This window comes from Sorex araneus, chromosome 4, assembly GCF_027595985.1.
Source record: "Sorex araneus isolate mSorAra2 chromosome 4, mSorAra2.pri, whole genome shotgun sequence".
Classification (NCBI taxonomy): Eukaryota; Metazoa; Chordata; class Mammalia; order Eulipotyphla; family Soricidae; genus Sorex; species Sorex araneus.
The window spans coordinates 9,776,603-9,800,096 of record NC_073305.1 but is presented as its reverse complement, the minus strand read 5'-3'; the positions used below and the strand labels follow the sequence as shown (position 1 = coordinate 9,800,096).

Below are 23,494 nucleotides of genomic sequence, written 5' to 3'. Positions count from 1 at the left end.
CCGGCACCCGCCCGCCCCGAGTAGGGGGTCCTTCCTGCAGAGACGAGGTGATGCTCCTGCCTCCCGTGCAGGCCTGGGTGCCGGAAGGGGCCCCACTGGTCTCCATGACAACCACTTGCTCAACACTCGCCTTCCGGCCAGGGCCCGGCCAGCCGGGTGAGTCACGCCCCGAGTGTTGAGTGTTTTGTTTTGTTTCCCTTGGATGAGGCTGACTCAGAGCGCTCAGGGCGGTTCCACACGGCCAGAAAAGGCGGTGTCCCGGGCCGGGCGGTGCAAACACCCTCCTCCCCGCTCCCTTGCTCCCGGCCGCTGCGCGCAGGCTCGATCCCTCCCCTCGCACAGTCCCGGGCGGGCCTCTTGCAGGAAAAAAGCTTTATTTCGTTCTTAGTTGTGATGGAAAGTTCTGGACATCCACAGCTCACAGCTCTGGGGGTGTGTCCGGACCCCCTTTTGGTCAGCCCTGACTCACTGCGCCGACGCGACGTTCCCGGGCTCACCTTTTCGGATTCAGCTTTGTTCTTGGAGATGCTTGAAACCCCCCCCGGGAGGGCCTCCTCCTCCAGTGCTCCCCCATTCCAGGGCAGCGCCAGTGAACCTGAGTGTGGGGCGGGGCTCTGGGGGCAGCAGAGGAAGGGGCGGCCGCGGGGAAGGGCTGGGCCCGCAGGCACCAGTGTCCTGAGCAGATTCTGTTCCCCAAGCGGGGAGGGACGAGGTCCGGGCTCACGCCGGCTGGCTGTCCCCCAGGGCGACCAGCAGAGCTGTCCCCAGCTCCGTGGCCTCTTGGAAGAGGCCCCCCCCCGACCCCGGGCACCCCCGGCGGCGTGGCCTGAGGTGGCTGTGCCACTCACAGTCTCTCGAAAGGAAAGAGCTGGGACTCGGCCGCCCTCCTCCCCCTCTTGGTCCTGGGCTGCTCCGGCTTCTGCTCCTCTTCGGCCCTGCGGTTCTGGGGCCAGGAGGCAGCCAGGATCCTGGCCGCAGCCTGGGCGCTGGTGCCCTCCTCCTCATCTGACGACAGTCCCCCTCCGGCATCCGCGTGGGGGGCCACGGGCTCGCTCTGGACAGAGGGGCACAGGGGGGGCAGATGTGCCCAGGCCAGTGGCCAGACACCAGGCCGCACTACCACCGGTTCGAGGGCGTCTGGAACAGCGTGAGCTGGGCCAGGGGCTGGGGGGTGGGGGGGGACACACGACTGTCCTCAGCCGGGGAGAGCTGGCCTGGTGACCCCTGCATGTAACGGTGAGGGCGCAAGTGCGCACAGCAGGGAAACCACCAGGCCACGTGGGAGGTGTAGGGGCTGCCGGGTGCCTCTGCCTATGGGGCTGGGGGGCTCTGCAAGCCACATCCCTGCACCGCAGGGGTGGGTCAGCAGAGCCCGCACACGCTGGGCCCGACAGAGCGGGTACAGGAAGGGGTGGGTCGGGACTGGGCACGCACACTCAGAGCAGACGAGCGCGCACGCAGGGGTGCGCTAGGGCGCGCGCACGCAGGGCCGGGCCAGGGCGTGCACACGCAGGGGTGAGTCTGTGATGCACAACCAGCCCCTATTCCCTCCCACTGCCCCCTCCAGGGAGCCTTGGACCCCCACCAGCCGCCTCCCCAACCCCGCGAGAGGCGGTGAGGCTGGGGCCGCCGCGCCTCTCCCTCGCGGGGCGGTCACTGACCTTGGCCCCGTAGCGCCGCCGCAGCCGCTCCCGGATGAGCAGTCCCCTGACCAGCAGCTTCCAGTTCCCCAGGGCCCGCTTCTCTCGCTTCTGCGGGGAGGGGACAGTGCCCAGTGGCCGGGACCTTCCCGGGAAGCCGGGCGCAGGGGAGGGGGCGGCGATCCCGGCGGGGGCGCCCGGCTCACCTCCTGCTCCTTCTTCTCAAGGAGCGCCTGCTCGTTCTCCCAGGCGGCCAGCAGCACATCTTTGTACTCCTCGCACACGATGTAGCCGTCCGTCCTGCGGGGGCGCAGCACGCGTGTCCCGGGGGGGGCTCCGGGTGGGGCTTCCCGGACAGAGGCCAGGCTGGTAGTGGGCACGAGCCGGGCAGGAAGGGGGCCCGCTGGGTCACTGGGCACCCCCTCCCGGTGGAGAGTGATGACCCGGCAGGCAGGGTCACGGTTCAAGTGCTGGGAACGCGCCATGGGCCCCACCTGCGCGCCCGCCCACCTGCACGCCCTCCGCGGAACCCCGCGTGCTGGCGCCACCTGCTGGCCGCCCTCGGAGCCGCGCATGCAGGCACACGCCCATGGGTCCATCTGCGCCCTGTCCAGGGAGCCCCGCGTGCACGCGCCCGGCCACCCGCTCCTTGTCCAAGGAGCCTCTCGTGCACGCGCCCGCCCGCCCCCGGTTCGGGGAGCCCGCCCACCCGCACGCACACGGGGTGGGAGTAGCCTCCGTGGAAATCAAAGCCAGTGATGGCCGGGACACAGTCGATGTCCAGCTTGCGGGCCACGCGGTGCAGGTTGGGCAGATGCAGCTGGACGCAGCCCACGGGCATCATGCTGGGCAGGAAGAGGTAAACGTTCCCAAACTCGTTCCGGGGCACCTGCGCGGGGGCGGGGGGGGCAGTCACACCTGGCTGGGGACGCTGCAGAGGGCCCCAGCTCCCCCTCCGCCCCCCTCCCCCTGGACTTACCTTGCCGTCCACGGCCACAGGCGGCTGGTACTCCTCCGTCTGCCAGCGGCCGAACAGGCCCAGGTCGTTCTGGTCGCGCAGCTGGGGCTCGGCCTGGCGCGCCTTCCGGGCCCGGTTGGAATAGCCCTTCACCATCTGCGAGGGGACCCCCAGGCCAGCGGGCCCTAAGCGCCCAGTGTTGGCTCCCACACCACACCGAGATGGGGCTTTGGATCCCCTCCAACGCCCCGAGCGGGGGCCAGCGATCCCAGGTGGGGGCTAGGCCACGTGTGTTCACGGGATTGTGGGAGTGGGCTCCGCCCCCTGCCCTCTGCCGGAGGGACACGGCGAGCACCGGTGCCGAACACAAGGGCCGTGCGCATCCCCGGCTCCAAGTGGGACCCCCGAGCGCCGACGGCCACACGGGGCAGCTGCCGGCCCGCACTCCCCCCCCGCCCCCCCCCCCCCCCCCCCCGCCTGTGGCCCCGCTGTCACCTTGTACGGCACTTCTCCCAGTCGCACCACTCGCGCCTGCTTCAGCCACGTGTCCCTGGAGTGCAGCGTGTGCACGCAGTCCCTGGGGGGGCAACGGGGCAGAGGGCAGAGGTCACACCTGCCCAGGGGCACCCCTGGCAGAAGGCAGCACTGATGACGGTCCACCCGTCTCTGCGCTCTCCCTGGGGGTGGGGGGCTGGGCCTGCTCCCCCAAAGAACCAGGAGGGCACGTCACCGACCTCGTGGGGACGCATGTCCCCTCATCCCCTCGCCGCGTCCTCGGCTCCCCTCACCCAGGCCAGGCCCACACCGAGGGGCCAGGCCTGCTGAGGGAGGGGGCAGAGGGGGACCCTGGCAGAACACACGCAGTCCCCAGTGCCCACCAGGCCCCGCCTGCCCCTGCGCCCACACTCGCGGGGTCCTGGAGCGTTTCTCCCACTTTCCGCCCTGCTGCCTTGGTGCCTGCCCTGGGGGTTTCTGGTTTTTTTTTTTTTTTTTCTTTTTGGGTCACACCTGGCGATGCACAGGGGTTACTCCTGGCTCTGCACTCAGGAATTACTCCTGGCGGTGCTCGGGGGACCATATGGGATGCTGGGAATCGAACCTGGGTCGGACGAGTGCAAACGCCCTACCCGCTGTGCTATCGCTCCAGCCCCTCTGGTTTTTCTGAGTTGAAACTCTCCCGCCCCGCATCTGAACGGCACCCAGGGGGTTCTCTGGCTCTGTTGTGGGCGTCAAATGCCTCCGCTTCCTTGTCCTGTTTCCCTACCATGGGACTGAGTAGCTGGTGCCCCAGGGTGCTGGGGCTGTACTTGGTGCTGGTCTGGGGGGGCGGGGAGCCTGCACAGCTTCTCCCCGGGACGTCTGTCCCTGCCCGGGCACCTGTGGGCCCGAAGCCCGGGGAGCTTCGAGGTGACTGGGGGGACCCCAGACAGCCACCCACAGCTGTCTCCCCTCTTTTGCACCCCGCCCTGCAGGGGGCGTCTGGCTGCTCCCACCATGGAAGTCCTGCTCGTGGTCCTGGGCAGGGGCAGCGAGGGGCCTCCCTCACCCACTTTCCTACCCCGGGTGCCTCTGGGTCAGTTTCCCGGAGGGGGACGCCAGCCCCTGGGTGCGGTGGGATGACGGGGGAGGTGGCTCCCTCGGGTGTCTCGGGGCGCTGTTTGCTCCTAGATGGACCTTGTTTGGGGAAGGGGCTGCAGAAGTCCAGGAGCCTGTGGCGTGGGCAGAGACCCGGGCCAGAGGCAGAGAAGCCTCCCGCGGGGGACAGCTGGGACCCCTCTGCTCCCGACAAGCACCTCGCTCCGTGCCTGCCCCCCCCACTCCAGCACATGGGACCCTGAGCCACAGGGACAGCTGAAAGGCCCAACCCGGGGCCTCAGCCTCGCGGAGGCTCCGGGGCCCCCACTGGAGCTGGAGGCCTGCCCAGCCCTGCCCCTCTCAAAACTCACTTTGGGGAGATGCTGTTTCATGGTCTGTCGTGCGCTCGAGTCTGGGCTGGAATTCTCAAGTTTTCCTCTCTTGTACCTGCCCCCCACCCCCAGGCAGCACACCAACATCAGGCACACAGTCAGTGCGCGCACACACACATATACACACACACATACACACACGCACGCACACACCAGCACACAGTCAGCACACACCGACCAGCACACGGTAGAACACAGCACGTACATACGCACCACCAACACAGACAATGGACAATCAGCACAACAACAACCACCGGCATACACGCTATCAGCACAACACGTGCACAAAACATACATGCGCACCATCAACACACACACGCACCATTGGCACACACGCACAAAACCAGCACACATACACAATCAACACGCACACGCGCTCGAACACGCCTGGGGCAGCGCGGCCCGCGAGTGGGCCGAGGCCGGGCCCGGTCACGCACCTGGAGTACACGGCTTCCCCGCGGCAGTAGCCGAGGATGGCGGCCGTCTCGGGGTAGATGGCCTCGTACTTGAGCAGGTGCCGCTTCAGGGCGTACAGCGGGTGGTTCTTGTAGGTGCCGATGGCAGTGGGCAGGGGCTGGTCCAGGTGCTTAGCCTGGAACTGCAGAGACCAGGCACGGGCGTGAGCAGGTGACCGTGCACCCCGCGGCCCCCGCCCGTGTCCCGCTGCATCTGGGCAGGGGGTTGCTGGCCCTCCGCGGCCTCCCACTCACTCGGGCAACCAAGTCACCCAGCCTGGGGCTCTCGGCCACGTCTCGGGCCCACGTCTGCCCTGCAGGTTGGGGGGCGAGCGGAGACCAGAGCAAGGAAACCTTCCGTGCCCAGAGGCTGAGCCCCGAGCCCTGCCGGATTCTGCACCGCCTGGTGGCCCCGGCGGGGGGCTTGGGTCTGAGTCTGGGGTCCCCTTAGCCTGCAGCCCCAGCAGGATCAGGGCAGGCGGCCAGGAAGCGAGCCGGCAGGGAGAGGGCCCCGGGGACCCGGCACTGTAGACACCACGGACACCGGCGCAGGGACCTGCCGACCACGGGAAGTGGGCCCTCCAGCCAGGGCCGACCGTGTGGAGAGCCGGCAGGAAGCCGGGAAAGGGCTCCGGCGGCTCCCAGCCTCCCCCAGCTCAGTGGCTGTGCTCTCGGCACGAAGGACTTCCGGTACGGCTCACCGTGGAGGGGCCTGGGCCCAGCCCAGCTCCCTGCTGGGGGTGTGTGTGTCTGAGTGTGTGTGTGTGTTGTGTGTCTGCTGGGTGTGTGGTGTGTGTCTGTGTTGTATATATTTATGTCTGTATGTCTATGGGCTGGAGCGATAGCAAGCGGGTAGGGCGTTTGCCTTGCACAGGGCAGATCTGGGTTCAATTCCTCCGCCCCTCTCGGAGAGCCCGGCAAGCTACCAGCCTGGCAGCTACCCCTGGTGTATTCGATATGCCCAAAACAGTAACAACAAGTCTCACAATGGAGGCGTTACTGGTGCCTGCTCGGATGAGCAATGGGATGACAGTGACAGTGATGTATGTCTATGTATGTGTCTCTGTGTGTGTGTGTGTGTGTGTGTGTGTATGCTGTGGATGTGTGTATAGCTGTGCATATGTCTGTGTGTCTGTGCTGTGTATATCTGTATGTATGTGTTTGTGTGTCTGTGCTGTGTATATGTGTGTATATCTGTGTGTGTATGTGTGTGTGTCTATGCTGTGGATGTGTAAATCTGTGTATGTATGTGTGTCTGTCTAGGCTGAGTGTGTGTCTGTGTGTCTGTGCTGTGTATATCTCTGTGTCTGTATGTCTTGTGTCTGTGTGGATGTGTGTGTGTGCAGACACACTCTTTTCAACACGCGGGCTGAGCAGGGGCCACACGGGGACCCTTTTCCTCCTCTCGCTTGCCAGAACTACTCCCCGTTCCCCAGTGGCCAGGCCGGGTGAGCTCACCTCTGACCCCCGTTAGGAAGGTGTCTGTGCAGGGCACTGACAGGCGCCAAGATGCCCGGCCCGGGCAGGCAGCGGGACCAGCCCCCCAGCCCCGTCCCTGGGTGGGCGGCGGTGGCCTCACCTCCAGGTCCTCCTTCTTCTCCCTCTCCACCAGGGGGCTGCGGTGCGGCCTCAAGGTCTCTGCCCACCACTCGGCGTCCACGCGGCTCTTGCGGGTCACCGTCATCCAGACGGGGTCGTACCTCTGGGTGACGTCCCGGGCGTGGCCGTCGCTGTCGATGCCCACCACGTAGGTCACGGGCTTGGTGGCGTGCTGGTAGCAGGCCCGGGGCTCGGCCACCACGCCGTGCACGCAGTCCACGCTCAGCCACCTCTCCTCCCGCTCGCAGAACACCTCCAGCCACTGGTCCGTCCCGGGCCCCGGGGCCCCTCTGGCCGCGGCCCGGCCCCTCCTGCTGCTTGCGGGGCCCGTGGCAGCCGCGGGCAGGCCCGGGGATGGCGGGGGGCTGCGGGAGTCGCTGGAGGACTCTGCCTTTGGCCTCCGCTTCCGCGGCCGGCTGGGCCGGGCATCCTCGCCCGAGCTGCTGCCCGCCGCGTCGCTCCCGCTCTCCTCTCTGTAGGACACCCTGGCGGCTGCCCGCCGCTCCCGGCCGCGCCGTGCTCTCCGGGCTCCCTCCTGCTCCCCGTCCTCCTCCTCCTCCTCCTCCCCGCTGGAGGCTGCGGTACCCCGTTTCCTGCCGGCCGTGGAGGTCTTGCTCCTCTTCCCTTTGGCACGGGGCCGGCCACTGCCCCCTGGTCCGGCCGCCTCCGGTTTGAGCTGGTGTCCAGCCACGGGGCTGGGGGCTGCGGGGGAGCCCGCGGCACTGTCTGCGCGTCCCTCCTGGGCCGGTTTCTTTCCCTTGAACACAACAGGACAGTCAGGACCTGCTCTGGGGCCCTGTCGTGAAATGGGGCAGGCCACAGGCCAGGGGCCCAGGGGCCCAGGGGCCCTCGAGCTGCCCTCTCACAGGGGCAGTGTCCACGGGCGGTCAGCAAGTGCCTGCGAACCTCGGGCGCCTTGGACAGGGCCAGGGGGCAGTTCTATTTCTTTTTTTTTTTTTTTTTTGGGTCACACCCGGCGATGCTCAGGGGTTACTCCTGGCTCTGCACTTGGGAATGACTCCTGGCGGTGCTCAGGGGACCCTATGGGATGCTGGGAATCGAACCCGGGTTGGCCGTATACAAGGCAAACGCCCTCCCCGCTGTGCTATTGCTCCAGCCCAGTTCTATTTCTTGTTTGGTTTCTTGGGTGTCACCCGGCGATGCTCAGGGCTTCCTCCTGGCTCTGCGCTCAGGAATCACTCCTGGCGGTGCCCGGGGACCATGTGCCATAAGGGATGCCGGGGATCGAACCTGGGCTATCTGTGTGCAAGGCAAACGCCCTTCCCACTGTGCTACTGCTCTGGCCTCCACGGAGTTCCTGTCGCACTGAAGCACAGCTCGGGGACACAGAGCACATGAGACGCGCCCCGAGAAACCTGGGCTCCCGCGGCCATCCTGCCTCGCCCCTGCGGTTCTCTCTGCCATCGGCCCCCGGTGTGAAACCCTCGTTCTCTGAACCCAGAACGCAGCAGCCTTGCACAGTGGGGGTCACTGTACGCAGCACAGTTACTGCTGCTTGAAAAACACAAACAAAGTCTCCGGCTGCATCACGAGCAGTGCCGGGACCCCTGAGAAAACTTGCGCCCGTATCTCTTGCAAATCCAGAAGTGAAAAAGCGCCTTGGGGTTCTGGGAGACCACGCCGAGTGGCAGAGGGAAAGGCGGCGTCCGGGCATCCGTGGGGCTGAGGTCTGGACTGGTGGCGTGGCTGGAGCCACAGTACAGCGAGTAGGGGGGTTGCCCTGGACGCGGCCGACCCAGGTTGACCCCCAGCACCCTACAGGTTCTCCTCCCAAGGACCACTGAGTGTGAGCACAGAGCCCGGATTTAGTCCTGAGCAATGCCAGGGGTGGCCCCAAAACGAAAATCAAATTCTCCCGAAGTCAACGATCGGAGTCCTTCCCCGGTCTTCTCCCATCACTGGGGGGAGGGGGGTGGGACAGGCAGCACAGGGGACAGGAAGTCATCAGGCTGCTCCACCGCCAAGCTCTGGGGGCCGGACACCCACGCACTGCCCCATCTCCCCCAGACGGGGTGCAGGCAGGCTCGGAGGCAGCCCCACTCGACCTCGGTGACGCTGTGTCTGAGGCTGGCCGTCCCTCCCCCTCTTCCCCCCACCCCCCCGCAATGGACACTGGTCTCTGGCCGCGGCCAGCACCTCACCTTGGCGGCCGTGACCTTGAGCGGGATGGGCTGCAGGGACAGGACCAGGCGGCTCAGCAGCTGCAGGGCCCGCAGGATCAGCAGGAAGAGCTGCAGGGGGAGAGGAGCGAGGGACTCGCTCGGACCAGGCTGTGGGGAGGGAGCAAGGCCGCCTCGGCGGGGGTCTGGCTTCTCCCCCAGAGACAGGAGCCATGGGGCAGCGGGGGCAGCCCGGGTCCCCGCAGACGGGCTGAAATGACGCTGGAGCTGGAGTCTACCCACTGGCACAGAGTCACCAGAAGGGGCCGGAGAGACAGCGCAGAGGGGAGGGCGGGAGGGCACCCGCCCTGCATGGAAGCAACCCTGGTTCGATTGATCCCCGGCACCCCAGGTGGTCCCCCGGACACCACCGGGAGTGATCCCTGAGCACAGAGTCAGGAGTAGGTCCTGAGCCCTGCCAGGTGTGACGCACCCCCACCAAAAAAAAAACAAAGCCAAAACCAATAAACTCGCCATATGCTGCCTCAACAACTCTGCTCTCAGGGGTCCACGGACTCAGATAAACGCACTGGGCGGGTTCTGAGCACGCCCTTCCGAGGAAGCGAGGGACGGAGGCAGCCTGGACACGGAGGTCGAGTGTGTGTGTGTGTGTGTGGGGGGGGGGGAATTGTCCACGCAGCGGAGTGAGCCACGGAGAGGAAGGAGGCGTGGTCAGGTGCCATGGACACGGGCGGGCCGGGCACACGTGACGCTGAACAAAAGCAACCAGTCCAGGGTGCTGCTGCCTGCGGGCCTGACCGCAGGCCGGGGGCGCAGGGTGGGAGGAGGGGGGAGGGCGGGGAGCCAGGACTGGACGGCTCCGGGGCTCCCTTGCGAGGGGGTGAGAAGAGGGTCCCGGGAATCCCGCAGCCCGTCGCCCCACGCTGCAAATGCAGGAAGGCGGCGAAAACGACTCTCAACAACACGGAAAACGGGGGCCGGACTGAGAGCACCGGGAGGCGCCCGCCTTGCCTCTGGCCACCCCGACTCCGATGGCCGTCACCTCATGGTCACCTGAGCCCACCAGGAGAGACCTGAGTGCAGAGCCAGGAGCCAGCCGTGGGCACCATTGGCTGTGGCCCCCTCCAAAGGAAAAAGCAACAAAAGAACAACCAAGCAACAGAGGAGGAGGCGAGGGAGGCGGGGGGCGGGCGGGGGAGAGGGCCAGGGGCCCACCAGGAAGGTGGCCGGCAGACGGACACTCACGTAGACCAACTCTTCCTCGTCGCGGGCGGCGTAGATGGCGAATCTCCTCTCCAGGGTGGTCTGCAGGTCGTGGTGGTCGTCAGTGGAGAGCTCGGCGTTCACGGTGAAGGTGCCGATGAACCTGGGTGGGAGAGTGGGGGGGGCGCTCCCCCCGCGGCCGGGGACATGAGGGGTCTTGGGGGAACCTCGGGACCCGGTCTGCCTCCCCGGCTCTCCTCCCCGCCCCGGGCTAACTCCCACTCACGCCTGAGGCCCCGACCCAGGCCCCGACCCAGATGCCGCCTCCTGGAACCTTCCAGAACCCCGAGGAGCGCGCCTCTCACTAAATCTTTCTCGCACACAGCATGGGGCCCCCGGGTCTGGCTGGGCTCATGCCGGCGGCTTCTCCATCGCCCCCCCAGGAGCACCCAGGCCCGGGGACACTCACCACCTCACCAGGTTGGACAGGTAGCGGATGTCCACGTCCCGGGGAGGCACTTTGGTGAAGCTGGCGGGCACGATGGACAGGCCGATGGCCAGGAGGTCGGGCTGGCAGCAGACGCGGTTGCGCTGGAGGCCGCGGGCCAGCAGGCACAGGAGGTGGACCTGGACGGAGGGGGCACAGGGCGCTGAGCACTGGGCCAGGCCCAGAACCACAGACACACGGCAGAAAACAGCCCCAGGGCAAGAATCCCTCGTGGGCAGGAAGTCGCCGTGACCACAGCTGTGCGCCAGGAATCAAAGGGCAGCAGCGCCCCCCGCCGGCGCCTCGAGTCCTGCTCTGTGCCAAGACTCAGCTCCAGGCCCGCGAAGAAACCGCCAACGTGGGGTCGGGAGCGATAACACAGCGGGGAGGGCCTCTGCCTTGTACTCGGTTGACCGGGGGTTCGAATCCCAGCATCCCACAGGGTCCCCCGAGCACCGCCAGGAGTAATTCCTGAGTGCAGAGCCAGGAGGAACCCCTGAGCATAGCTGGGTGCGACCCCAAAAACAAAACAATAACACCCCGCCAACCCTCAGGCCTTTGGGACACAGCTGCTGGCTGTTTGGGGGGCCAGGGGGAACCACACGAAGGGTCAGGGACTGAGCCCCGGGTTGTCTTGGCCACGTCCAAGACAAGGTCTCACCGCAGTCCCATCACTCGGGCCCTACTCATTTAAATTTTTGTTTGTTTGTTTCCTTGGGCCACACCCAGTGGTGTGGGGATTCGACCCGGGCTTGGTGGGCTACAAAGATATAAATGCACCCCCTGACCCATCTCTCCAGCCCGAACTATTCCTTTTTTCCTCTTTTCCAGAGGCCTTGCCCACTGGAGATCCACCCTGGGGGCGGGCCCCGCCTTCCGCTCGCCGTGTGCGTGTTCTCCGGCCCACCGGGAGGGCAGGGACAGGACAGCACCCACCCCCACCCCCCGCTGCCTGCTTGCCTTGTGCGTGTTCTCGTGCACTTCTTTGTTGAAACGCTTCATCATCCTCCGGACGTAGGTCTCAAACTCCGTCTTCAGCTTTTCACTGCGGGGCACAGAGAGGTCTGGGGGGCTGGACGGGAAGCCTGGCCCTCCCCCCTCCGCCGCCCTCCCTGGCCCAAGAATCACCCCTGCCGTCTGAGGCTCCTGTCCCCTGCCTGCAGCCCCCAGCCCCCAGCTAGGACACACTGTCCCCGAGCAACCCCCCAGGGTCCCCCCGGGCCACCCCGCCTCCGGGTGAGATGACCCCGCACATCTGTGGCCGAGGAACCCCTTTCGCACCCACGCCCCGGGGCCTGAGAAACCCTGGGTGACTCCCCGGCCACACGCCACCTGAGGGAGCCCGCCCCTCAGCAGCTGCTGGCGCCGGGCTCCACATTCCCTGCCCACCTGGGCTCTCGGGGGCCGGGAGACGGGCTGCCCCGGGGGCCACAGCCTCAGCTCCTGGAGGGAGCCAGAGGCCCCAACCCTGCCTGCCTGAGACGGGGTGAGACCACTGGCCTCCATGGGGTCCCGAAGGCCTCTGACCACTTGGAAGCTTGGCCCCAGGCCCAAGTTCCTCAAGTGTGTGTGTGTGTGTGTGTGTGTGTGTGTGTCTGTCGGGCCCAAGTTCCTCAAGTGTATGTGTGTGTGTGTGTCTCGGGCCCAAGTTCCTCAAGTGTGTGTGTGTGTGTGTGTGTCCAACTACCAGACTCTGTATGTATGTGTGTGTGTGTGAGTGTGTGTGTGTGGCCCAAGTTCCTCAAGTGTGTGAGTGTGTGTGTGTGTCCAATGACCCAGACTCTGTGTGTGTGTGTGTGTGTGTGTGTGTGTGTCCAGCGAGGCCCCCAGGGACCCAGAGCCCACTCCCCACCTCCCCATCTCACCTCCTTTCTCTTTCCTTCGCCTGCTCCGGCGTCTCGATCTCGATCTCCACGGGCTCCGCGGGGCTGGAAAAGGCCATGCTCCCTCCTGCAGGCTCGGGCCCCGCCTCGGCCAGCTCTAGTGGCGCCAACGGAAAGGGGGAGCGATTATCACTCTCGGGGGACAAGCCCGAGGCCCCGCCGGGAAGGAGGCGTCGGGGTTCTTGCTGATCTGGCTCATCCGGACGGGGGTTCCGCCAGGAGGTCCCGGGAATTAAAGAGCCCCGCAGACGCCCAGTCCCGAAGCTCACGCTGGACAGAGACCTGACCAGAGACCGATGGACGATCTCCTGATGGCCAGGCTGGTAACGGGATCTCTCAACGTCACCACGAGCCAGGCGAGACTGATGACGCGGACTGTTTGCTCATCAGGCCTTAGACAGCCTTTGCGGCTGCTCAGAGAATTCATGGCTGTCTCTCCTCAGGAGCCGTCCAATGGGCAGGCAGCACAGGAAACCTCTGACGCCTCCATCCCCCCGAGCTGACCCCCACGTATCCTCCCCCGACCCTGCCCCTGTGGAACCACTGTCCTTTCTGAATAAACACGCCGGCTGACCATCAGTTGCTGGTCCCTGTCTGTTATTTCCCAGACAGTCTGTGTCCTGGAGCCGTCAGCCCCGGACCAGAGGGACAACCGTCTCCGGCCCCCCCCCACCCCGGGTCCTCCATACAGGACTGTGGACAAGCAGGGTAGAAGGTCACCACAGCAAGTCTCTGCAGAGGGGCTGGAGTGACAGAACTGCAGGGAGGGCGCCTGCCTTGCATGTGGCCTGCCTGGGTTCAATCCCGGCACCTCCAGGTCCTCCAGGCACCTCCAGGAGTGATCCCTGAGCACAGAGCCAGGAGTAAGCCCCAAGCATCACTGGGGTGTGGCAACAGAAGCAAAAGATGAAACAAAACAAAAATACCTAAAGAAGGGGTTGGAGCGATAGCACAGCAGGGAGGGCGTTTGCCTTGCACGCGGCCGACCCGGGTTCGATTCCCAGCATCCCATAGGGTCCCCTGAGCACTGCCAGGGGTAATTCCTGAGTGCAGAGCCAGGAGTGACCCCTGTGCATCGCTGGGTGTGACCCAAAAAGAAAGAAAAAAAAACAACCTAAAGAAAGAAAGTCTCTGTAGCTCTCTAGAGATGCTGAGCTGAACGTCACACAGACCCTAACCCCAGCTGTTCCCATGCACGTAGTTCAGCAAATATTATTCTCCACCCCCCCCCCCATTTTGGGGGGTTTGGGGACCACATCTGGCGGTGCTCAGGGCTTACGCTCATCTCTGAGCCCTGGCAGTGAGGCAGGACTGTACGCGGTGCCGAGGGTTGAACTGGGGTCAGCCGCAGGCAAGGCAAGGCCTTAGCCCCTCTCCTCTCTCTCCCGTAACCAGGAACTTCTTAAATTTGGTTTGAGGGGCCACACCTGGGGACGCTCAGGGCTTACTATTGGCTCTGCTCTCAGGGATTACTCCCGAGGGGCTCAGGGGACCACATGTGGTTCTCAGGCTCAAACCCAGATCTGCCACGTGTACTGATCGCTACAACACTCCCCACAGCTGTCTCCGCAGGGGGTCACGGCTGGAGGCTGCCAGTCTGAGTTACGGATTTTCAAACTACCGGCACATCTTTCGCATCTTCTTTTTCTTTTGCTTTTTGGGTCACACCCGGTGATGCTCAGGGGTTGCTCCTGGCTCTGCACTCAGGAATCACTCCTGGTGGTGCTCAGGGCACCCAATGGGATGCTGGGGATCGATTCCGGGTCGGCCTCGTGCAAGGCAAACGCCCTCCCCGCTGTGCTATGGCTCCAGCCCCTCGCATGTTAAGGGGGACAGGGACGGTGCCTGCAAACACTGACCCGGACCTAAGGGGGGCTTCCCGAGCAAAGGCCCATAAAGAAGTTTTGGGCCCCAAAGTGCTAATCCCCCCTTGCAACGCGCATCCCTGAATGCAGAGCCAGGAGTGAGCCCGGGCCACAAAGGTGGATATTTTGATTCCATCACGGACTGGGAAAGGAAAAAGAATAAAAGAACTAAAACCAAAGTCCCAGCTCGGAAGGGTATTTTGTAACAGGACCGGTCGTGTTCTCTGCTTGGCTCTGAGAATACTTTGTTTATCCTAGAAGTCAGCGATCATCAATAGCGCCCTCTGGAGGCGGCGCCAGGAAGCGCCCGGTGGGAGTTCGGGAGAGGCTGGCGTAGCTTGTTTATTCCAGGAAGAGGAGAGGCAGTTTTTTGGGGGGGTGGGGGGTGGAAATTGAGAGAATTTCTGGAAGGGAGGTGGCGGGGGGAGACCAAGTGAGTTGGGGACCTTCAGAGGAGGAGAGATGCCGCACGGAGACAGAGAACCAAGGGCCTCTGACGGGGCAGGGCGCTTACCCGCCACCTCCTCCCAGTCATCCTCGCTCTCGTCCTCGTCCTCATCCTCTCCGTCCAGGCTGCCCGTGTCCGCAGGCGGCGTCTCGCTCCTGGGGCGCTGGGCCTTCTGGCGGGGCCTGGGGGGTGCCCTGTAGAACCATCACAGGAAGGAAGATGAAGACGGCCCAGTGGTCCTCACGCCACGGCGAAGCCAGGTGGAATTAGAAGATTCCTCAGTGGGGGCCGGAGCCATAGGACAGGGGGCAGGGCACTTGCCTTGCACGCGACGGACCCAGGTTGGATTCCCGGCACCTTGAGGACCCCTGACCCCCACCAGGTGTGGCCCCTGAGCACAGAGGCCCCGGGGACCGTTAAGTGTGGTGCTCCCCCCGTACCCCACCGCATCCTATTGCCTGAAAATTTGGCGTGATTGGGGCTGGAGCAATAGCATAGCAGGTAGGGCGTTTGCCTTGCACGCGGCCAACCCGGGTTCGAATCCCAGCATCCCATATGGTCCCCCGAGCACCGCCAGGAGTAATTCCTGAGTGCATGAGCCAGGAGTAACCCCTGTGCATTGCCGGGCGTGACCCAAAAACAAAAAACAAAACAAACAAATAAAAATTTGGCGTGATTATGTCTTGTCTTCATTTACTGCACTCCATCACTAAACTCATTTACTTGGGGTGGGGTGGGATCTCAAGAGGGCCTCAGGGGGCCCAAGTTTCCCTGGGTTCGAATCCCGATGCTAGAATCTCAAGCGCTAGCATGTTTTTTTTAAATAACTTTTTCTTTTCTTTCATTATTTATATGTAGGAACGCCATGGACTTTTGCATATTCATTTTGCAGCCTGCCATTTTACAATATACATCGTTGTTACGAGGAGTCTTTCTGTTGAATCTTTAGGAGTTCGTCGTCAGCACCCCACAGGGCCCCCGAGCTTTAGGCGTGATCCCTGAGTGCCCCCCACCCCCCAAAAAAGGAGCAATATTGTATATCGAGGTACCGCAAATGACAAAAACAGGGCTGGAGAGAGACAAGAGTACAGCAGGGAGGGCGCTGGCCTTGAATGCATTCAACCAACCTAGGTTCAATCCCCAGCACCTCGTACGGTGCCCCCAGACCGACCAGGAAAGACAGCTGAGCTCTGAGCCAGGAGTAAAAATTGAGCACCGTTGGTGTGGCCCAAAAATAAGAAAAGGAAAGGAAAGGAAAGGAAAGGAAAGGAAAGGAAAGAAAAAAGAAAAGAAAAGAGAAAAGAAAAGAAAAGAAAAGAAAGGAAAAGAAGAGAAAAAAAAGAGAAAGGAAAAAAAGAAAAGAAAAACCCAAGGGCATCTAATATGTGATATACCTTGGGACATTTCTACAAAAACCGTGCTCCAACTATTATGTTTCTTACAGTTTCCTGAGCTCTGACGTGGGGTACCAGCGGGGAGCGCTGCCAAAGGCTCACAGGGGCACTAACTCCCCGCCCCCCCCAGGCTCTGGACACAAAGAAACAAAAACGGTTCATCTTAAAATAAAGAGCCACAAGCGGTTCGTAGTTTGGCTCTGCATCCCACCAACTCTCGGCCGCGCCAGGGGGGCACCGAGCCTTCCCGGGCAGCACGCTGGCTCCCTATGGAGGGTTTCCCTGGACACAGACCGCAAGCAGAGTGGGGGGCAGCCTGGCAGCTGCGAGTTCCGAACCCTTCTCCGGAGAAGCCCGAGAAGAGGCGAGATTGGCCCCAATTGTTCCTGTCCCCACTGCCTGGCGCTACCTGGGACTTTGGGCTGCTGGCCAGGTGGACACGCCCAGGGAGACACTTCCTTCTGCAGCCGAGAAAGGGGGACAGAAAACTGCCCCTCTGCTCTGTGCATCCCTGTACTCCTCATCCTCCCAAGAACAAGTTTTCCCGGCCGTCCCCTCAGTCCTCAGCGCTTACTGTTAACAGGGACGCTCAGCCACCGCAGACACCCAGCGTCTGGGGATGGAGCGATAGCACAGCGGGGAGGGCGTTTGCCTTGCACGTGGCCGACCCAAGTTCGATTCCCAGCATCCCATAGGGTCCCCTGAGCACCGCCAGGAGATGCGTTTGCCTTGCATATGGCCGACCCAAGTTCGATTCCCAGCATCCCATAGGGTCCCCCGAGCACCGCCAGGAGTGATTCCTGAGTGCAGAGCCAGGAGTAACCCGTGTGCATCGCCAGGTGTGACTCAAAAAGCAAAAAAAACAAAACAAACAAACAAACAAAAAAAACCCCACTCAGCGTCTGGGGCTGGAGCAATAGCACAGCGGGGAGGGCATTTGCCTTGCATGCAGTCAACCCGGGTTTGATCCCCGGCATCCCATATGGTTCCTAAGCAGTGCTAGGAGTAATTCCTGAGTGCAGAGGCAGGAGCAATGCCCAGCATTGCTGGGTGTGACCCAAAAAGCAATCCTCTGCCCACCCACCCCCCCCCAAAAAAAACCACCCTGTTTCTGCCGGGCAGAGGTCATGTCTGCCCTCGAGACCCACAGGAATTAAATAAAATAAAGAACCAGGCCGGAGCCCAGCCCTTGGTGAAAATACTGGGCAACCAGGAGGGGTGTGACACACAAATAAACACAACACAAGGGAGCAAGACGCCCTCTTAGGAGAAGCTGCAAGAAATTAGAGGGAAAACCCAATTTACAGAAAGAGTGAACAAAAACAAGCCAGCGACAGAGAGAGGAAGAAGCCGGGAAGGCCACATGGGGAGGGGTCCCTGTCTTGGGGGTGCGAGAGGGCCCTGGGGAAAAGGTGTGAACCTCGCTGGGTGCCTGCAGAGGAACTGGGGGGTCCAGCAGGGCGTGGCCAGGGCAGTGGCCGGCAGAGCTGGACGGGCAGGGAGATATTCAGGACACTGATGTCCCTGATGCAGAAAGGGACTCCGGAGCCGGGGCCGAAGGGGACGGGAGGGGTCACTGGGCCACTCCCTCTCCCTGCGGAACTACAAACACACCCCAGATCAGTGGCCCCTGTCCCCAGCTGGAGTGTGGGGAGGAAAGTCCCGGTCCTGGGGCTCCCAGGCCCACTGGGCTGGGCTCTGGCCGGCACCTGTGTTTCCGGAGCCCCCGTCTTTCCCACCGAGTCACGCGTCTCCAGCTGGCCCGGCTCACCTGTGCCGACCCTCCTCCCCGGCCACCTGGGGCCTGGCGGCCTTCCCAGTCTTCTGGGCCACTTTCTTCTGTGCGGGGCCGTCTGCTGGGACCCCCGGGTCACGGCGGCCCCTCTTCCTCTTTCCTGGGGAGACCCTGGCCGGCGGGCGCTTCTTGGCAGGTTTCTCATCTTCAAAGTCAGAATCTAGACGGTACAGGGAGGAGGTCAGAGGTCAGGGGCAGGGGAAGCCAGGGAGGGAGGTGGCGGGGCTGGCGGCGGGAGCAATCCCCACAGCGATTTCTCCTTCCTCCTCTCCTTCCCCTCCTTCTTCCTGTCCCATCCTTCTTTCCATCGCATCCTCTTTCCTTCCATCCCATCCTTCTTTCCTTCATTCCTTCCCCTCCTTCTTTCTGTCCCATCCTCCTTCTTTCCTTCCTTCCTTCCTTTCCTTCTTTCCATCGCATCCTCTTTCCTTCCATCCCATCCTTCTTTCCTTCATTCCTTCCCATCCTTCTTTTTTTTTTGCTTTTTGGGTCACACCCAGCGATGCTCAGGGGTTACTCCTGGCTTTGCACTCAGGAACTACTCCTGGCAGTGCTTGGGGGACCACATGGGATGCCGGGGATCGAACCCGGGTCGGCCGCGTGCAAGGCAAATGCCCTACCCGCTGTGCTATCGCTCTGGCCCCCTTCCCATCCTTCTTTCCTTCCTTCCTTTTGGGCCACACCCAGCAGTGCTCAGGGCTTACTCCCGGCTCTGTGCTCAGAGATCACTCCTGGCAGGTTTCGGGGAACCATAGGGGGTGCCAGGGATCACACCCGGGTGAGCTGTGCCAGGCAAGTGCCTTCCCCGCTGTACTACTACTCCAGCTCTATGGCAAAAAGGAAAAAAACCCTGTCATTTCTCATAGTACTCATATGATTTTTATATGGGTTCGAGGTCAGCTGCTCACATTTAATTAGACAAGAAGGAAAGCAGAAAAACAAGACTGAGGAAGCGCTAAGCTAGAAGTCAGCAGGCTGAGGCCCGAGTGTCTGGTACTTTTAATTTTTGTTTTTGGGCCACACCAGGCAAGGCTCAGTACTGACTCCCGGCTCTGTGCTCAGGGATCACTTCTGGCAGGCTCAGGGGACTATCTGGGGTGCCGGGGATCAAACCTGCGTCAGGCATGCCCCAGGCGAGCGCCCTCCCCGCTGAACTACGGCTCCGGCCTCCGAGTCTCTTGCTGTTTCTTCCGCCTAGAATGCACCCCCCCCTACCTCCTTCCAGAACTTTCCATGAATGGCTCCGATAGAACACTAACAGGCTCCAAAAGTCCCCTCCCACTCCCCACTGGGGGTCCTTCCTGACCAACAGATTCTTTCTGTTTCTTTTTGGGTCACACCTGGTGATGCGCAGGGGTTCCTCCTGGCTCTGCACTCAGGAATCACTCCTGGTGGTGCTCGGGAGACCATAGGGGATGCTGGGGATTGAACCGGGTTCAATCACGGGGTGGGGGGGAGGGGGGAGTGCCTGACCAGCTTCTAAGCTGCTTCTTCCTTACTGGCGTCAGCTGCGCTCAGCATCCTGCTTTCCCCCCCTTCCTGGCTCTCACCTGCCTGTCACTCACCTGTTCCCTAAAGATTCAAAGCACCCTTAAGAGCAGGGGGAAGGCAGGGGTCCTGCCCATCTCTTCCCTACCACTCCAGCACCCAGAGCCGAGGCTGGAAATAGGTCTCTGATAAACAAGATGTGTTGAAGGAATAAATAAATCCTATCCTGAAGGTGTGGACGAGCAGGAAAAAAAAAAGGCAGGAAGAAAACAGATAGGAAGAAAGAAGGTGAAAGACTGCTCTGACGCGGATTCTTCAGACAGCCGAGTCACACTCCCTGGTGTGCATGCAGGTGCTTTCAAGCCCACAGTGTCTTGGGGCCAGAGAGATAACGCAGCGAGGGGGAGGGGGTGTCTGCCTTGCACACGGCTGACCTGGGTTTGATCCCCAGCATCCCACAGTGTCCCCGGAGTACCTCCGGAAGTGATTCCTAAATACAGACTGGACTGACCCCTGAGCATCCCCAAGTGTGGCCCATCAACAAAACCAAAAAAAAAAAAGAAGAGAGAGATAAAAAGCATGGAGCCGGAGCGATAGGACAGTGGGGAGGGCGCTTGCCTTGCACGTGGCTGACCTGGGTTCGATCCCCAGCATCCCATATGGTCCCCTGAGCACCACTAGGAGTAACCCCTGAGCAAAGCCGGGTGCAGCCCCCAAACCAAAAATAAATAAGTAGGGGCTGGAGTGATAGCACAGCGGGTAGGGCGTTTGCCTTGCACCCGGCTGACCCGGGTTCGATTCCCAGCATCCCATAGGGTCCCCTGAGCACCGCCAGGGGTAATTCCAGAGTGTAGAGCCAGGAGTGACCCCTGTGCATTGCCGGGTGTGACCCAAAAAGCAAAAAAAAAAAAAAAAAAAAGTAAGTACACTTAAACAATTTGGGTTCGAGAGCGTGGCTCCTTGGGAGAGCACCAGCGTGAGGCCGGGCTTAAATCTCCAGCACCATCATATGAAGGAGTGAGTGAGTGAAGAAGACCCACAGAGTCTGTGGTTTCTAGACCACAACCACACTGTGACTTGCAGCCCAGCCTCCCTGACCACCGCGGGGGCCGACACACTTCCCGGAAGCTGCCTGGGTGCGCCTTAGCCTCTGTGGAGGCCGAGCTGACAGGAGCGGGGCACGTGATCACCTGCCGTGGTTTGCTGAGTGCTGCTCCCCCAAATACTCCCCAGCCTCAAGGTACACAACAAACCACTCTTTGCAGAGCACCCCACAAAGTCTCCGGGCAAGGCTGATTAGTCCTGCAGAAGCCACAAAGCCTTCCACCTCCTCCCACCGGGCTGTGGGTGGGAGAAGGCACATCACTTCGCTCCGAGCCCCTCCTACACTCTCTCCTCTGACACCCGGCAGGTATACGCCATCAGCAGACATTCAATAAATGCTCTCTGAAGGAGAGAGTCCGTTACGGTGGAACTTATACTATTAGTTGGAGGGCAAAACACCTTCTAAGGCTAGAAAACTGTTACCAATGACAATTTCCTAATGGCCAAGGAACTTATAAGATGTACGTGTATCATGAAGTGATGGAATCTAGGTCACAGGTTACCTAGTCAATTGTTTCAGAGACCAGAAATTCCTTCCATAGTACAGACTTCACACTTGTCTAAATAATGTATTGGGGGGGGGGGGGGGAGCTGAGCTGGAGCAATAGCACAGTGGGGAGGGCGTTCGCCTTGCACGCGGCTGACCCAGGTTCGATTCCCAGCATCCCATATGGTCCCCTGAACACCACCAGGAGTAATTTCTGATTGCAAAGCCAGGAGTAACTCCTGTGCATCGTCGGGTGTGACCCAAAAAGCAAAAAATAAATAAATAAATAATGTATTGGGGGCCAGGGATGTGGCTCAGTGGTTAGAGTAGGTGATTTACTTGTGTGAGACCCTGCCACCACCTTGTCCTCCCCTACCAAAAAGACTGGATAGTACATGTAGGTGAGGGTGGGAACAAGAGGGGAATTCAGAAAAAATTAAATAAATACATGTTTTTCAGGAAGTTCAATGCTATATGAAAACTGAGCCCAGCGGCCAGAGCAATAGTACAGCCGGGAGGGCATCTGCCCTACAGGCAACTAAAGTGGTTTTGATCCCCTCCGCATCCCACAGGGTCCCCTAAGCACCGCCGTGAGTAATTCCTTAGTGCAGAACCAGGAGTAACCCCTGAATATCAACAGGTGTGGCCCTCAAACAAACAAAAAGGAAAGAAAGAAAAAAGAAAGGCGAGGGGCTGGAGCGATAGCACAGCGGGTAGGGCGTTTGTCTTGCACACGGCCAACCCGGGTTCGATTCCCAGCATCCCATATGGTCCCCTGAGCACCGCCAGGGGTAATTCTTGAGTGCAGAGCCAGGAGTAACCCTTGAGCATCACCTGGTGTGACCCAAAAAGCAAAAAAAAAAAAAAGAAAGAAAGAAAGGTGAGGCCAAACCAAGCACTTACGGAGCTAGAGAAATAGCCAGTGGGTAGTTGCCTTTGGACGTGGTTGACCTGGGTTTGATCCTGGCACCCCATCTGGTCCCCCAGCCCGCTAGGAGTAACCCCAAGCATCGCCAGCTGTGGCCCCAAAACAAAACAAAGCAAAACCCATGAACCAGATCATGACAGATGGTGACGGGGCGCTCTGTAGAGTCCCAGGAAGCTCAAGGAGCCTCTGAGGGGAAAACTAAAGGAACCAGAGAATCAGCCAGGGCAAGGGGGGACATCCTAGGCTGAGGCCCTTCAAAGGCCTTTGCTCACGGGCATGTCTGAGCAATTAATTCCAAGGCGCACAGGCAAGGAGCTGGGAGGAGGCTACTGGAGCAACAGCCGAAACCTGGGGGTGTCCCACAGCATGCTGAGACCAAGGGGAGGCCAGGCGTGGGCTCTCGGGAGGGGATGGCATGGCCTCCTGGGCACAGTGGCAGGTGAAGGGCAGTGGGGAGGCCGGGAAAGGGGTGGACACAGTCCAGGGGCTCAACTGAAAAGTGATGGTGGGTTAGTAAAGGGGTGAACAGTCAGTCGGTCAGCTTTAAAGCAACGGTGGTCTGGCCCCCCGGGGGCTATAAAGACGAGTGGACAGCTTCGATTTATGTCTTTTGTTTGGGGGGTCACACTGGGAACGCTCCCGGGGCTCCCGGACCACTCCTGGGGGGACCCTACGGGGTGCTGGGTATCCAACCCGGGCCAGCCCGGTGCAAGACGAGCGCCCTACCAGCGCCCTACCGGCTGCACCGTCTCTCCAGTCCCAAGCTCGCCCCGAGAGGCGAGGCCAAGTTCTGCGCGGTCAAGTTCTGCGGTGGCGCAGGCGGATTTGCAGAAGGTCTGGGTAGTGCGTTCCCGACGCGGGGTGCGGGGGTGAGGTGGGGTGTGGTGGGGGGACTTAATAGGCGTGTGAACAGGTAGGTCCGCGAACAGGGCTCCTTTGAGATGGAAAACAAGAGGCGAGCGGCAAGTTCAAACGGGACTGGGGGAGCGGTGCCAAGCGCTCGGCTTTGCTGCTCAGTACTCATGCTGAAGTCAGGCTGCATCCCAGCCTGGAGTTGGGGCGCGGGGGGGAGTCAACTGGCACTGTGCGGGACCGTGAGCTCCGGGGGGCACGGAATACCCCGCAACGCTCTTTCCCCAACTGGACCCTCAGCATCTGCCCAAAGGCTGGACTCGACCCCTGCGGGCTACAGGGTGCAAGAGCCAGGACGCGGGGTGCACGCGGCCAGGGGCGGGGGGCTTGGGAATGCATGAGCCCCGCGTGCAGGACGCGGGCGCGGACCCCCGGGGGAGGTCCGGGGCGGGGGCGGTGCACGCAGCCCAGGCACCGGCCTCCCGGAAACTTCATCTCCCGCGCGCACGCTCCCTGCGCCCCGGGCCCGCCTGCCTCCGGCCCTCCGGCCGCATCTCCCGCTCCGCCCGGCTCGGCCGCGCTCTCACCCGCCTCCTGCTCCCGGCGCTGGGCCTGCGGGCCGCGCGCTCCGCGTCGCCGCGGCTCCCGGGCTGCAGCTGCGCCGTCCCGAGCCATCTTGCCCCGGCAGCGACACCCCGCGCGGGCTCCGCCCCCGAGGCGGGGCCCGGCCCGGCCACGCCCCTCCACCCCAGCCTCCGGGGCCACGCCCTCCAAAAGGAAGCCCCGCCCCCGGCCCCGAA

The 23,494-nt window shown here is 62.2% G+C and overlaps 1 protein-coding gene across 1 annotated transcript; it reads right to left on the bottom strand.

Moving 5' to 3' along the window:
• Window positions 1-312: 312 nt before the first annotated feature.
• On the bottom strand, window positions 313-23,423 carry XPC (XPC complex subunit, DNA damage recognition and repair factor). The gene is made up of 16 exons (XM_004613191.2): window positions 23,282-23,423; window positions 17,812-17,995; window positions 14,713-14,840; window positions 12,316-12,430; window positions 11,411-11,495; window positions 10,433-10,590; window positions 10,006-10,126; window positions 8,782-8,871; window positions 6,600-7,376; window positions 5,003-5,163; window positions 3,094-3,175; window positions 2,620-2,754; window positions 2,360-2,529; window positions 1,847-1,940; window positions 1,662-1,751; window positions 313-1,054 (listed from the first exon to the last, which is right to left on the bottom strand). Exons 1-16 carry the CDS (start codon window positions 23,367-23,369, stop codon window positions 845-847), a joined length of 2,688 nt encoding a protein of 895 aa, XP_004613248.2. The 5' UTR covers window positions 23,370-23,423; the 3' UTR covers window positions 313-844.
• Window positions 23,424-23,494: the final 71 nt, after the last annotated feature.